Genomic DNA, 15,873 nt, shown 5'->3' with positions numbered 1-15,873 from the left:
CGGAGAGGAAGTTCTGGGCTAGCCAGAACTTCCTCTCTGATGTCAGAATTGATATGGGAGTGGGGGGAGGGGGGAAGGCTTGTGCAATCGCTGCTCGAAGATGATGTTAGTGCGGCATTGGCTTGGACAAATAGGTGGCAGTGGTCTGTTTTTAGCTCACCTGTTCCGCTTCTTCTGAAAAAGGGACATTTTGGTGTCCTGAAGCTGTGCGTTGGAACAACGGGACAGGAGAGCTAAAAACGGGATGGTCCCGTTCAAAACGTATGGTCACCTTATCTATACCTCTCTCTTAAAAACTATTACATTATTTTAGAATGAAATGTAAACCACATCGATGTTCTTGCTAATGTGGTATAAACCTGGAAACTTGGCAGGCAGGACCTTGCAGAGATCAAGGCCCAACGCTGGGAGAGCAGCGAGCTATGAAGGCTGCTGCTGCCACTGCAGGAAGGGGAAGAAGTTTCTAGACCAGGATCCTGGCTCTGGGAGCACCCCCTTATGTTCTGCCTCTGGGGTGCCTGACCCCTCCCCCCTTATGCCACTACTTCACTAATCACCAGGAGACCCAACCTGGCCGCTGTGGTGTTTTATTTTTATTGTGTTTTGCTGCAGGGGTCATTAAGACTAACATAGTGACATTCACTTCTCGCATCCATAATGTATCCAAAATTAATGAGTTATAGTTCTGTTTAAATATTATGCCATAAATTTATATTTGTGTACTTCATAAAGGTATCACCTTTATAAAAAGAAAAAGCTCTATCAAATTTTCATCTGCTCAGCCCAAATATATCCCGGAATAATGCACATGCATCTATTTCTTAAAAGAAAGGCAATTTTATGAATTCACCTAACTATATAAAATGCTGTTCTACATGCTCAAATCCCTTAAAAATATCCTGTTAATGTTTTAATTTGAGAAAATGCATACAAAATTGTTATGTTGGAGAGATAGAGAGGAAGGTAGGGTTAAAAAAAAAGGAAGAAGAAATAATGGGAAAGACAGGGGAGGAAAAAGGAAATATGGGCCCCTTTAACAAAGCTGGATTCCCCCGCTGCAAATGCACCGAAGCTCATTTAACTCCTAGGGCGAATTGCTATTCGCTACCTCGGCTTTTGTATACGTAAAAAAAGGCCGCAAAGAAGGCAGGCAGGCAAGCAAGGGTGAGGAAATTAAAGAAAACGGTAGTTATTGGCGGGGTATAAAGTTGAGGTGGAAATGATGCAGGAATGGTAGGAGGAGCTATAGAAATGCGACCGATTTTTGTTGTGCACACTGTATGGTAAAGGGACTGTGTGCTGACTGGCTTCATTCACTCGGCACCTTGTAAGAAAAGTGTTTTGAATTGTGCCGAACAATGGATTCATCTAACCTGCATAAGGTGTTGATCAGCGACAGCCTGGACTCCTGCTGTAAGAATATTTTGCAAGCCCAGGGCATTGAAGTAGTGGAGAAAACAGGACTAAGCACACAGGAGCTAATCACCGAGATTGAGGTACGCATTATTGCTGCAGGATTTAAGGGGATGATGGGGAGATAGACTTATCGAACCTGTTCTCAGAGCTATATATCCAGGCACGGTATAGTTTTCCATTTCTAACTTTACTTTTCTGTATCTTTCTGTTTGAAATACTTTCTCTCCTGATTTACGGCCTATGGATTTTTATTGCAGATAAGATTTGTGGGAATTTGGAGGGGATGCAACATGAGTATTTTAAATTTGGGGTTTTACTGTTTGCTATGATCTGAAACTGTCTCTCTATGGTGCACAAGTGAAGCAGGGATTGAGTTCACCCCTCCCTTTTTCTGATGCAAGAGGAGCTGGAGCTTTCATGGCTTGCAGCCTGGGGGAAAATGCTTCCTTTACAAATCTAAACAAGTGAGTGGCTTGCATATACACAGCAAAATGTGTAGAGAATATAGACTTGCTCTTTCCACAGGCTGCAATTACTGTATGTAGTATGTAAAAGAACAGCCCTTTCCTGTAGTACCTGAGAGTCATCAGACTACAGAACCTCTGATTGCATCCATCGGCAGCTCAACTTACAGCAAATTGGGGGTTGGGCTCCTTCAGTGATGTAGTAAGTGGGTGCAGGAGGGGCGGTCTGCCCTGGGCATGGCCTTCCTAAGAGCATGGCACGCTTCCTCCTTTCCGTGCGTCAGCGCCCCTTGTCTTCTTCTCGTACCTTTTTTACTTCCCCGGTGTGAGGTTGCTGCCCTCGTCAGCATCAGCGCTCTCTCTGATGTCACTTCCTGGACTCGTGCCTAGGAAGTGATGTCAAGGGTGAACCGACACTGACATGGGAGAAGTTAAAAAGGTACAGGGGAAGGGGCACGTGTCAGGGGAGGGGTGCCACTCACCCTTACCTGTGATGAGCGTTGTATCATCTGCATAGGGCAGGTTTTTTATATTTCAGCCACCAACTTTGAAACCGACTCTCTCTTCTTGTAAATTTGCTTTTCTGAAGATGGTTTCATCATACAGGTTCAACAGGTAAGTTGACAAGATGCATCCTGCTGCTTACGTCAGCCTAAGCTCTCCTCTGAAATGACTTCCTGGTTCCTCGAGCCAGAAGTGATGTCAGAAGGGAGAGCTCAGGCCATGAGGAGCAGGCAGACGATGCTTGTTGCTGTTGGCTTCTAACATTTTCACTTGTCGCATTGTTCAGAATGGCCCCAAAGTGTAAGAATACAGACTTAATGATCTCAATATGTATACTTTGGAGGAAAGGTGGGAGAGGGAAGATATAGAAATATTTAAATAACTACATAGCATAAATGTGCATGAGGCAAGCCTCTTTCATTTGAAAGGAAGCTGCAAAATGAGAGGGCTTAGGTTGAAGTTAAAAGGTGATAGGCTCTGGAGTACATTTTTACAGAAAGGATGGTAGATGTGTGGAATAGGCTCCCAGTAGAGGTGATGGAGACAAAAACTGTGTCTGAATTCAAGAAAGCGCACATGGGATTTCTCTTAGGGAGAGGAAGAGATAGTGGATGCTGTGGATGGGCCATTTGGCCTTTATCTGCCATCATATTTCTATGTTTCTATTCATGGCAAAATTAGCATCTACCTGACACTCCACATTCTTTGTATCTGTTCCAACATTATGAAATTATTTTCCTATTGAAATTTGTTCTGAAATCTCTTGCCCAAGATTTTGCACTCTTTTGAAATCCTATCTATTCCATCAAGCATTCCCAGTGTATAATAAAGTACTATTTAATATTAAACATCAAATTGTAGAACAATAAAGTTATTGGGATAAAAATGTTAACAGTACCCAGTGACGTAGCGAGGGTGAGAGGCGCCTGGGGTGGTGGTGCCTCTCCCCTGTCCTTATCTCCGCCCCCTCCCCCCCCCCAGTTCCTATGAGCATTAGAGTAGCGTCGGAGCATTTAATGACCCGGGCCGTGGTAGAAGGGCATAAGTTTTTTAAATATGCATTTGTTTTTACTTAAGTACTTTGAATAACATTGTTCCTCCCCTTTCTCCCTCCGTGTCCTGCTCTCTGCCTCCCACTCATTCACTGTACAATCCATTATCTCTATACCACCTCCTCGTTCCCTGCTCTGCTTTGTTCCCTCATCTTCCAGGGGTGTGATGGGTACAGAGAAAGTAGTACAGGGTGAAAAGTATGGAATAGTTTAGATGAGAGAATGGGGGGATGGGCACATAAAACCTGTATTGACTGATTTGAACTCCATTAATTTGGGCACTACCCAAGGACCAGGAAATCATAGAGAGATTGATATTCCACTTCTCTTCTCTTCCTTCACCCCTTTTTCTTGCTTATTACTCATTTCCATCCTTTCTCTCCACTTCTGCCTCCTCCCACTCATCTTCCCATCGTTGTCTTAGCTCTTCTCTCATCTATCTTCAGCCGCCTTGTCCCATCCCTAGCATCTACTGATGTTAGTTTCCAGCCTCTGCATCAGACCTTTTAATCCATAGCCCTAGCTTCTTTCAGCATAAAACCCCTTTCTCCCATCCTCTTTTCTCATCTCAATTCCAACACCAGTATCGCCACCATCAACCCCCTTCTCTTATCCCTATCATCTGTCAGAATTGGCTCCATTTCTTTCTTCTCTCCATAGTCTCTATAGTCCTCTTATAATTTCATCTCCCTCTGCCTCTCAATTTTACATTCTTCTTATCCCCATCTTTCCTACCTTGCCAGCTTTCTGTCTTTCACTTCTGTTGCTAGCTCCTAGTCCTCCATCTTACCTTTATATCTCAAACTTTCTTTTTTCCTTTCTTATACCCATTTGCACATTTCTCAACCTTCTAGCACTAGTCCTCCTTTCATTCTCCTTTCTCCTCCCATTTATTTATTTTCTCTTTTCCCACCTTCTTTCTGTTTTGTCTGTTATTCTGGTTTTCTGTAATTTTCTAATATTGAGTTGCTTTGGCCAGACTTTTTTTTTTTAATCTTCATGTCTATATTTCTGCTGTCTGTTTGATTAAAGCAATGGAATATGCACACTATCCTTTCTCTCTCCTTTCAACACTCATACTCTTTGCTATCCTTCTGTGTACTATCCTCTTACTATAAGGTGGATGAACACTCTTTCCCAACAGTTAGTGACTCAGGAGGAGGACCCATCTGGTTTGTTGTTCCGTGTGTAGAGTCAGGGTTCTGTAAGGACTGGGCGACACAGAACTATTCCTGGTTCATAGACAGTAGTCTCTGCTGGCTTCAGTTCCTACTTCTGATGTTTGCCAACATAGTTCTGGAGTCTATTGTGTCCTGAACTTTGTAGCAACTTCAGTGGACAACACCACTTGACCATCCTTGCTTCTGGATGTCCAAAGAGACATCACCTGGAGGGAGACCTCAATAATTCCCCATTTGTGATATTAATTCAATTAAGGTAGCTTTTCTGCCCCACAGTAAATTTAGCACTGGTATAAATTGTAGTTTATGAAATTTCTAACCATCTTTTTGCAGAACTATGATGGCCTCATTGTTCGCTCAGCCACCAAGGTAACTGCTGAAGTGCTGGCCACAGCCAGAAGCCTGAAGGTTGTAGGAAGAGCAGGAACTGGTGTGGATAATGTGGATGTGGAGGCAGCTACCAAAAGAGGGGTCATTGTCATGAAGTAAGGAGGGGAGAGAAAAAATTTGGGGAAGGGGTGTATTTCATGAGGGGAATGGGAGAGAAAGAAAGTAGGAGAGATGCCTCATTTTCAAGGAAAGTAAAAGAAATGATATGGTGGAAAATGTCTATTGTAACTGCGTTTGTATTTTCTATGTTTATTTTTAACTTGGTGTAACAAGCAAACTTTGCATCTTCCCTTTTGTGGGTCTTTGGCTGTGATTAGGTTACCCTGGCCTTCTTACTCTGTAATGTAAACCACTTTGATGCACTAGGAAAGGCAGAATAGTAAAGCTACTAGTAAAGTAAAGTGTAAATGCATGGAGGGAGGGAGGGAATGTAATATGATTTTTGTTCCTGGGCAGTACTGAAAGATTAGATTTCTTACCTCTGCTAATCTTCCTTCTTGTAAATCTCCTCTGGAGGCTGAACTTGAGGGATCTTGTATCCTTCTTAGCTTCGGCTGCAGGGCTAATAAATCTTGTTCCCTCCCCTTCAGGCTACCTGTCTGGGAACTTCCTGTTATGCTCAGTTAGTAGTAAAGCCAGGTAGCTCTATTACAAACAGGAAACAGAAGAAGAGAAAGAGAGAGTGCGGGAACTCCCGCTACCAGTCAATTCTGCTCATGAGTATAACACACAAGGAACTACGGCCAAAAAGGCCAACTGTAATCAAGCTATAAATTTTAACATTTATAAACTGCAAAACATAGTAAATTTACCTAATGTAGACACAGCCTGAAGATCAGCTGGAGCACCACCCAGAAACCCCTCCAACCCTTAAACCTTATATAAGGGGACACATATTTAATTCGTAGTCTGGTCAAAGACAGTAATCCAGCTTGTCAGTTACTGAAGAGATGATCTGCGAATTGGACAAAACAGACGGGCGGGAGTTCAGCCTCCAGAGGAGATTTACAAGAAGGAAGATTAACAGAGGTAAGAAACCTAATCTTTTCATTTTTGTACAATTCCTCTGGAGGCTGAACTTGAGAGACATAACAAAGCAGTCCCAAGTCTTCAGGGGGAGGGGGGCTTGATGAGCCCGCCGCCAGAATGGAAGCGCCAGAGGTCGCATTGCACTAGCTTTCACATCAAGCCAGTAAAACCTGATAAAGGTGTGAAGCGAAGCCCACGTGGCTGCCCTACAAATCCTAGGTGAGACCGCCAGAGACTCTGCCACTGAGGAAGCCATGCTTCTAGTAGAGTGAGCCTCACCCCAAGGGGAGATGTCTTCCCCGCTGACACACAGGCAGTGGAAATGGCCACACGTATCCAGTGCGAGATAGCCTTAGAAGCAGGCCGACCCCATGGTCCGACAGTTGGAAATCATTAGTGGTCTCCAGATATCTCAAAAAGAGACACAGCACATCCAGAGATTGCAAAACACAGTCCTTAGACTTGGAACCTGAAGGAACAAAGGCGGGCAGCCAAACTTCCTGGTTGACATGGAAAAAGGAAATCACTTTCGGAAGAAAAGAAGGCTCAGTCCTCAAAATCACTGCAGACTGTGATGTGAAGAAAAGGATCTCTGCATGACAGCCTGACACTCAGACACCCTCCACGACGAAGTGACCGCCTCAAGGAAGACGATCTTGATGGTAAGATCTTTCAGAGAGATCCCATCCAGGGGTTCATAGGGCAATCGAGTCAGGGAGCGTAGGACCAAATTCAGGCATCGGGCAAGGCAGTCACCTCCCTGCCCCCCTCAAAAATCGGACAACGTTTGGGTGAGATGTCAGAGAACCCCTGAACGAAGAGGGACCTAAACAGGAAAGTCCCACAATCTGGACATGGAAAGAAGAGACCACCGTACTCTTCCTGAGGCCAGCCTGCAGGAAGTCCAGAACATGGGCCACTGACGGTGCCAAAGGGTCCACCTGAACCCCCACACACCAAGCCTGAAAGCACCTACAGGCTTTCACATAGGCCGACACAGTTGATTTCGACTTGCTCTGAAGGAATAACCCCTGGCCCTCAAGGCCACTCACTCAAGTGCCAGGCCGTAAGACCAAAGCGGTCTGGATCTTGAAGTGCAATCAGGCCCTGTGTGAACAACCTTGGATGGCAAGGAAGACGCGGACCCTCTCTGAGTTCAACCTCACAAGGTCTGTGTACCAAGGTCTTCTGGGCCAGTTTGGAGCCACAAGGATTACCGGACTCCTGTGAGAGGACACTCGGCACAGCATGCACCCTATCATGGGCCACAAGGGAAAGACATACAGAAGTTCCCCTTCGGGCCAAGGTTGAACCAGAGCATCGAGTCCTTCGCTGTTGACCTCCCGTCAGTGGCTGAAGAACCTGTTCACCTTCATAAAAACATAAGAAGTTGCCTCCGCTGAGTCAGGCCACAGATCCATCTCGCTCAGCGGTCCGCTCCCGCGGCGGCCCATCAGGCCTATTGCCTGAGCAGTGGTCCTTGACTATTTTTATAATCTATCTCTACTCCTATCCCTATCCTTAATTCTTATCTGTACCCCTCAATTCCCTTGTTCTCTAGGAACCTATCCAAACCTTCTTTGAAGCCATGTAACTTGTTCTGGCCTATCACAGCTTCTGGAAGTGCGTTCCACATATCCACCACCCTTTGGGTGAAAAAGTACTTCCTAGCGTTTGTTCTAAACCTGTCTCCTTTCAATTTCTCTGAGTGCCCCCTTGTACTTGTGCTTCCCCATAATCTGAAAAATCTGTCCCTGTCCACTTTTTCTATGCCTTTCAGGATCTTGAAGGTTTCTATCATGTCTCCTCTAAGTCTCCGCTTCTCAAGGGAGAATAGCCCCAGCTTTTTTAGCCTGTCAGTATATGAGAGGTTTTCCATACCCTTTATCAGTTTAGTTGCTCTTCTCTGGACTCCCTCGAGTACTGCCATGTCTTTCTTGAGGTGCGGTGACCAATACTGGACACAGTACTCCAGATGTGGGCGCACCATTGCGCGATAAAGTGGCAGGATGACTTCCTTTGTCCTGGCCGTGATGCCCTTCTTAATGATTCCAAGCATTTTGTTTGCTTTCCTTGAGGCTGTGGCGCTTTGTGCCGATGCCTTCAGTGTTGTATCAACCATTACCCCCAGGTCTCTTTCAAGGTTACTTACCCCCAGCAGTGATCCCCCCATTTTGTAGCTGAACATCGGGTTCTTTTTTCCTACATGCATTACCTTACACTTCCCTATGTTAAAACTCATTTGCCACTTATTGGCCCACTCTTCCAGTGTCGTCAGATCCTTTTGGAGATTTTCGCAGTCTTCCGTTGTTTCAACCCTGCTGTATAGTTTGGTGTCGTCTGCAAATTTAATGACCTCGCATTTTGTTCCCGCCTCCAGGTCATTTATAAATATATTGAAAAGGAGCGGTCCCAACACCGACCCCTGCGGCACCCCGCTCGTGATCCATTTCCAATCTGAATAGTGACCCTTCACTCCAACCCTCTGTTTTCTGCCTGCCAGCCAGTTTTTGATCCATCGGTGGACCTCCCCTTGTACCCCGTGGTTCCATAGTTTCTTAAGCAGTCTTTCGTGTGGTACCTTGTCGAAGGCCTTTTGGAAGTCAAGGTAAATGATATCTATGGATTCCCCTTTATCCACCTGTCTGTTCACCCCTTCAAAGAAGTGTAATAAGTTAGTGAGGCATGACCTACCCTTGCAGAAGCCATGCTGACTTGATTTAAGCTGTCCATTGGCTTCGATGTGTTCACAGATGCTGTCCTTGATCAGCGCTTCCATCATCTTTCCCGGGACCGAGGTCAAGCTCACCGGCCTGTAGTTTCCCGGGTCGCCCCTCGAACCCTTCTTGAAGATTGGCGTGACATTTGCTATTTTCCAGTCCTCTGGGATCTCTCCAGTTTTTAAGGATAGGTTGCATATTTGTCGAAGTGGCTCTGCTATTTCGTTCCTCAGTTCCTTGAGTACCCTTGGGTGAAAGCCGTCTGGACCTGGTGATTTGTCGCTCTTTAGCCTGTCTATCTGCCTGAGGACATCCTCTTGACTTAACTCTAGTTGGGCCAGCTTATCTTCCTGATCACCATTTACGATCTCTTCTGGTTCCGGAATGTTGGTTGTGTCCTCCCTCGTGAAGACTGACGTGAAGAACTCATTTAACTTGTCAGCCATCTCTTTTTCCTCTTTTACCACCCCCTTTCTGTCTCCATCGTCCAAGGGTCCCACTTCCTCCCTTGCTGGTTGCTTCCCCTTAACGTATCTGAAGAACGATTTGAAGTTTGTTGCTTCCCCCGCTAATTTCTCTTCATATTCTCTTTTTGCTTTCCTAACCATTCGGTGGCACTCTTTCTGGTGTTTTTTATGCTCCTTTAGATTGTCCTTTGATTGATCCTTTTTCCATTTGCTGAACGATGCTTTCTTGTCACTTATCGCCTTCCTCACTGCATTTGTTATCCACACTGGGTTTTTTGTTCTGTTTTTTTTGCACCCTTTCCTGAACTTGGGGACGCACAGGTTCTGTGCTTCGTGTACCACGCCCTTGAGTAGGGTCCAGGCTTTTTCTACGGACTCCGTCTTCCTTGCGTTGTTGAGTTTCTTTCCCACCATTTTCCTCATGGCATCATAATTTCCTTTTCTGAAGTTGAGTGTTTTTGTTGCGGTCCTTTTCACTTTCGATGATACAATTTCTAACCTGCACTGGATCGTATTGTGATCGCTGTTCCCCAGTGGGCCTAGTACTGCCACCTCCTTTGCGGGTCCCCCTAGTCCGTTGAAGATTAGGTCAAGAGTGGCATCTCCCCGTGTTGGTTCCATGACCAGTTGTTCCAAGAAACAGTCCCTTGTGGCTTCCAGGAATTTGGCCTCCCTTGTGCAGTTTGAGTGCCCGATACTCCAATCTATCCCAGGGTTGTTGAAATCCCCCATCACCATCACCCTTCCGCTTTTGCTTACCTGCCTCAGTTCAGCTTCCAGGTCTTGGTCGATCTCTTCCGATTGCCCAGGTGGTCGATAGTACAAACCTAATTTCATGTCTGTTCCAGATCCTCCCGGTAGCTTGACCCATAGTGATTCTAAGCCATCAGCCCTTACTGTTGTTTCAATCCTGGTTGAAGGTATGGATTCCTTTATGTATAGCGCTATTCCTCCACCATTTTTGTGTGTCCTGTCCCTCCTGTAGAGTTTGTACCCTGGTATGGCTACATCCCATTTGTTGTCATCAGTCCACCACGTTTCTGTGACTCCAATTATGTCTAAGTCCTTTTTGCTGGCTATGACTTCCAGCTCTCCCATTTTGGCCCTCAGGCTCCTAGCATTGGTATATAGACAAAGTAAGTCCCGGTTGGTTGCATTCCCTGCTGATTTTCCTCGTGGCCTGGTGCTCCTGCCGTCCCCCTCATGGACTGCTGGACCTCGAGCCTCGCCTTGGTCATCCTCCTCCTGTGGTGCGCCTGTTTCGTCCTCAGCCTGATTCCCCATTTTTGGTTGTCCCTCTGGTTCCGGTTGCTCTCTGTTATTACTGCCCACTAGTTTCCTCTGCTCCCTGGGCCCCTGCATAGCATTCTTAGGTCCTTTTTCCAATAATTTCCACTCAGTCCCGAGCCCCTGCATAGCGTCCTTAGGTCCTTTTTCCAATAATTCCCACTCATTCCCGAGCCCTTGTTTACAGTGTCCTTGCTCAGTATCTTTAGTTGATACTTTTGTCCGATGTGTCGGGGCCAGATCGACTATCGGCTTTCCCCTTTTTCTCAGTTTAAAGCCAAGTCTATGATGCTCTGGACGTTGCGTGCCAGCATCCTCGTCCCAGCCGTGCTCAGATGCAGTCCGTCTCTCCTATAGAGCTTGTTCTTTCCCAAGAAAGTAGTTCAGTTCCGAATAAAGTGGAAACCCTCCTCTTCACACCATCTCCTCAGCCAACCGTTGATTGCTTGTAGCTCACTCTGCCTCCTTGCGTCTGCTCTCGGTACCGGCAGGATCTCTGAGAAGGCTATCCTTCGTGTCCTCATCTTCAGTTTCCTCCCCAGGATCCTGAACTGGTCAGTTAGTGTAGTCCTGTTGTAGTTCCTCCTGCTGACGTCGTTGGTTCCTATGTGGATTACTACTGCTGTCTCCTCCGTTTCGGCTCCCTCCAGGATCCTCTCAATTCTGTCGATGACGTCCTTCGTTCTTGCCCCTGGGAGACATGTCACCAGTCGGTCCTCTCTCCCTCCGGCTATATGACTGTCCACTTCTCTCAGGATTGAGTCTCCCACTACAATAGCAGATTTCCCCTTCCTCAACTGTCTCTCTGCTCTCAGGTCTGTGTCAGTGGCGTAGTCTGCTAGTCCTTCCTCTTGGCTCTTTTGGGTCTCCGTCTCATCTGCCTGTCCAGATTCTCCGCAAGGTCCTCCTCCTATGGCGTCTGGTTCTCTCCTGATGTGCTGGTGGTTCTGTGCCTCCACCATCCTGCAGGCCTCCTCGATGAATTTCTCCAGCTCTCTAACTTGTTCTGTGATGTGGTTTTCTCTGGTGGTGTCTTCAATTGACCAGCAGAGTCCCTCCAGCTCCTGGACTCTAACCTGCAGTCTCCCGACCTCCTTCTTCAGGCTCTCCAGTTCCTGGCATCGACTGCACATGTATGCCTGTCTCCCAGAGGGGAGGTAGTCATACATGTGGCATTCGATGCAGTATACTGGGTAGCACTGCTGGGTTCCTACCGCCTCCATTGCTGTTCTCTTGTTCCTATGTCCCACGGTGTGTATGGGTGTTTCCTGGTGCGCAGCTAGCTGAAAGAGTGGAGAGAGAAAAGAGAATGAGTAGAGAGAAGTACCTGTGGCTTTTTTTTTTTTTTTTTTAAGAAGTTAGAATTTGCTGCTGGGCTGCCTGGGCACCTGGTTCCTTCTCAAGGCTCCTTCGCAAAGGCGCTCTCGCTCTTCCAGTTCTTTGAAGATGCCATCAGATCGTAGGTGGGACGACTCCATCGGCGCACTATGGCCTCGAACGCTAGCCTGAACAGGGACATTCTCCCTGCTTCAGAGTCCGACAACTGAGAAAGTCTGCCTGAATGTTGTCTACTCCGACCACATGAGCCGTGGACAAGGCCAATAGATGACGCTCTGCCCAAGCAAAGAGCATCCAAGCCTCCAAACCCAGCAGGGAACTCCTCGTGCCCCCTTGACGATTGACATAGGCAACAGCCGTCGCTTTGTCCGAGAACACACGGATGGCCTTCTGGTGGAGACTCCCTTGGAATCTCGGCAGAGCTAGACGGATCGCTCGCAGCTCCAGTCGATTGATCGACCATCTGCTCTACCTTGCCATCCAGCGACCCTGGACCGGTAGAGACTTGCAAACTGCTCCCCAGCTAGAGAGACTCGTGTCCATAGTCAGGGTCACCCAGTCCAGGACTCGCAGAGGGAGCCCTCTGTTCAGAGTGTCTGGGTTCAACCACCACAGCATACTACTGCACGCTGCTGCCAACCAAGATAGCTTCACCCCAGCACATCCTGCTGAGGATTCCACTGAGTCAGAAAGGGATAACTGAAGAGGACATAAGTGAGCTCTTGCCGATGGAATCACATCTATGGTTGCCACCATGAGACCCAACATCTGCAGATACTGCCAGGCAATCGGGGCTGGAACCGCTAACATGTCCCAAATTGTGCTCTGGAGTTTGAGTTTCGTGGATTCTGGTAGGAACACCTGTTTCCTTCCCTAGTGGAACTGGACTCCCAGGTACTCCAAGTCCTGCGTTGGCTCGAGGTGACTCTTCTTGATATTGATCACCCAGCTGAGACTTTCCAGGAAAGACACCACTTGGCGAACCATCAAGTGGCCTTCCTCCCTCGAGGGAGATCTGATCAGCCAGTTATCGAGGTATGGATGTATGAGCACACCCAGTGAGTGCAGATGGGCAGCCACTACCACCATGACTTTGGTGAATGACCTGGGCGCCGAATCCAACCCGAATGGTAGTGCCTCCCAAGAACATGAAACCTCAGGAATCTCCAATGATCTGTAAAGATCGGGATGTGTATGTATGCTTTCGTGAGATCCAAGGAAGCCAAAAACTCCTTGGGCGCCATGGCTGCCATTATTGAATGCACCGTTTCCATCCAGAAACGTGGAACTCGCAGGAAGGCATTTACTGCCTTCAGGTTTAGAATCGGTCTGCAATCCTTGGGAGTCTTTCATTGGCATGATGAAGTAAATCAAGTATTTCCCGGAGATCAAGTCTCCCTTTGGGACCGGCTCTATAGCCACCAGATCCATCAACTGGTGCACCATAGCTTGCACTTTGCTGGCTCTGTCCAGATTTCCCTTAGGAGAGGACAGGAAGTCCGGCGCTGGCCGGAAAACCTGTAGTCAAAGGCCCTCCCTGAGCATCTCAAGGACCCACTGACTCATTGGTCTGAGGTTATCTTTTGCTATTCCGGAAGAAAGGCCGAAAGCCGCCCCCCAATCTGGGGGAGCCCCGCCAGAGACCTGGCTTCTTAATTTTCTCTTGGGAGGGGCAGAAGGCCGGGTGTTGTAAGACTGTTGGCACGCTGCATCTCCAAAGCGAGGTCTGGAGGGAGCTCCGAAACGCTGTCCCACTGCTGGGTGTCCGGCATACTGAGAAGTGAACCAGAAGGGATGAAAATTTGGCCATCCCTTAAGGGTCGGACGAGGTCTTGAGCCAAGGACCACCTTAGGCTAACGGTCCTGCACACTAGCCATAAGGTCATTCAAACCCTGGCCAACCAAGAGCGAACCTCTAAAAGGCAACTTGCTCAGCTTAGCCTTAGATGAAAAATCACCCGACCACTGGCGAATCCATAACATTCGCCAAGTGGAAACTGAATAAGCTCCCAGCTTAGCCAAAACTTTCAAGATATCAGAGTGTGTCTGTTAAATAATTCACCCCAGATACCAGGAAGTTGAGGTTCCAAAGGACCACCTCCTCAAGATCCTGGCGGAATTTGGTATGACATGCCCGGGCCACAAAGAAAGTGGCCACCGCAGCTCGCATTCCCACCGCAGCGGAATCAAAAAGACGCTTTAGAACAAAATCCACTCTTCTGTCCTGACCATCCTTTAGGACAACCCCTCCATTTGAGGGCAAAGAGGTAAATTTAGTGACATGAGCCACTGCCAAATCCACCTTCGCCGAGACTAAGCACTTGGAGAACTCCAATGCCATGGGATACAACTTCACCGTGGCCCTAGCGCACTTCAGGGGACCCTCCGGGGTCTCCCAAACCTCTAAGAGCAATTCCGCCAAGTCCACATGGTCCGGAAATGCAGCGGATAGTGGGGGCTTAGAACTCATGACAAAAACACTCAACCTGAACCACTGAGTCTGAATCAAGTTTTAATGTCTGCAAGGACTCTGAAATAAGATCAGGAAAGCGGCTGGACTTAAAGAGCCTGTGCACCGCCTGATCCTCTCCCAAATCGCGGAACTCAGTGTTCTGGGAATCCCCAAGATCCGCTAAGTTAGCTACATCCGCTCACCCCGCCGAGGAACCATGCGACAGCAAAGGCATAGAAACTGAAGCAGGAACAGAAGCAATGGTGGGAAGTAGCCGCTTGCTTTCTGGTGGTCCAGCAAAGGAACAAATAGACATGCTGGAATTCAAAGGCTGAATAGACTGCTGCACCAGAGTCTGAGAGGGAGAGACAGGAATAGCTTTTTTTCTCATGAAAGCCTAATACATCATATTCACAAATTCCAGCGGAAAATAGTCACCAGCGGCAAGAGCCAATCTGCATGACTCAGATTTGGAATGTTTAGAAGATTTTTGAGACTTTTCCCCGTAACTACGCTTGTTTCGTGGAAGTGCCCTCCTTGTCCAATTTAGACATCCCGGATGCCGGAATTACGTCTCGGGTGGAATTGGAGGAAAGCAGAGTAGTGCGGAATCCACACGCGGTTCATACCCCTCGCAAGCTGCGGCACACGTGATACACAGCTGTGAATCCGCCAGCCATTTATGGCATGAATCCATGCCATCCTGTCCTGAGGAGGCCATATGTGAAGTTTGGAGCAAAAACGAAGCTCCTAAGCCCCAAAAATATACTTTAAAAAACTTTAAAGAAAATCCAAGATGGCTGCCACAGGTGCCGATTTTGCCCTAAAACTCCCCAGGAAAAATGGCAATTTTATGATTTTACAGGTGTGGGGGGGGGGGAACCATTACATGCAGGGAAACTACCCAAAACCCCGATTTCAGCACCCCCAAAATCGCCAAACTCAGGGGCACATAGGCACCACTGAGACATGTGCTGTAATGAAAGTCAAAGGCAGTCTGCAATACACAGTACAAGCAAGGAGATCAGTACCTCAGGAGCTGAATAAACTGGATTTTTCAGGTCTTCTGACTACCTCAAATTCTCTGTCACCACAGATAATGACGAGCAGGACCCCTCAGGGAAATCAGGGAAGACACACAGTCTGGTTCCAATCCTGGCATACCTCCACGGAACTGCAGTAGCCTTCACTCCATCCCTTTATGGACAAACCAGGGGAGAGATGGCTCCCGATCCTGGAGCCGATCCAATCTGCAGGTTGTCTAGAGGGCTTACTGCAATTCAAGCTTAAAGAGCACTCTCCAGAAGCAGACAATATTTAAAATGTCTGCGATCTCCCGCCGAATGATCACTCCCACAGAGTTGATCCGCAGCACTTGGGCAAACCCGCGAAACAAATCAAATAAGATTAGAAATTGAAAAATAAATCATGAGCAGAAGAGATCACCCATGCAGCAAGGCTGCAGGAACAAACTGAGCATGACAGGAAGTTCCCAGACAGGTAGCCTGAAGGGGAGGGAACAAGATTTATTAGCCCTGCAGCCGAAGCTAAGAAGGATACAAGATACCTCAAG

At 47.4% G+C, this 15,873-nt stretch overlaps 1 protein-coding gene across 1 annotated transcript in view; it reads left to right on the top strand.

Moving 5' to 3' along the window:
• The first annotated feature begins 1,141 nt into the window (after positions 1-1,141).
• The window catches only part of PHGDH (phosphoglycerate dehydrogenase), a 93,544-nt gene continuing 78,812 nt past the window's right edge, over positions 1,142-15,873 (top strand). The window contains exons 1-2 of the mRNA XM_033946901.1: positions 1,142-1,496; positions 4,951-5,102. Of these exons, the coding sequence (XP_033802792.1) occupies positions 1,359-1,496; positions 4,951-5,102 (290 nt within the window). The 5' untranslated portion in view covers positions 1,142-1,358. The remainder of the gene's footprint in view (positions 1,497-4,950; positions 5,103-15,873) is intronic.

This window comes from Geotrypetes seraphini, chromosome 5 (genome assembly GCF_902459505.1).
Source record: "Geotrypetes seraphini chromosome 5, aGeoSer1.1, whole genome shotgun sequence".
NCBI classification, from domain to species: Eukaryota; Metazoa; Chordata; class Amphibia; order Gymnophiona; family Dermophiidae; genus Geotrypetes; species Geotrypetes seraphini.
This window is presented reverse-complemented; position numbering and strand designations above follow the sequence as displayed.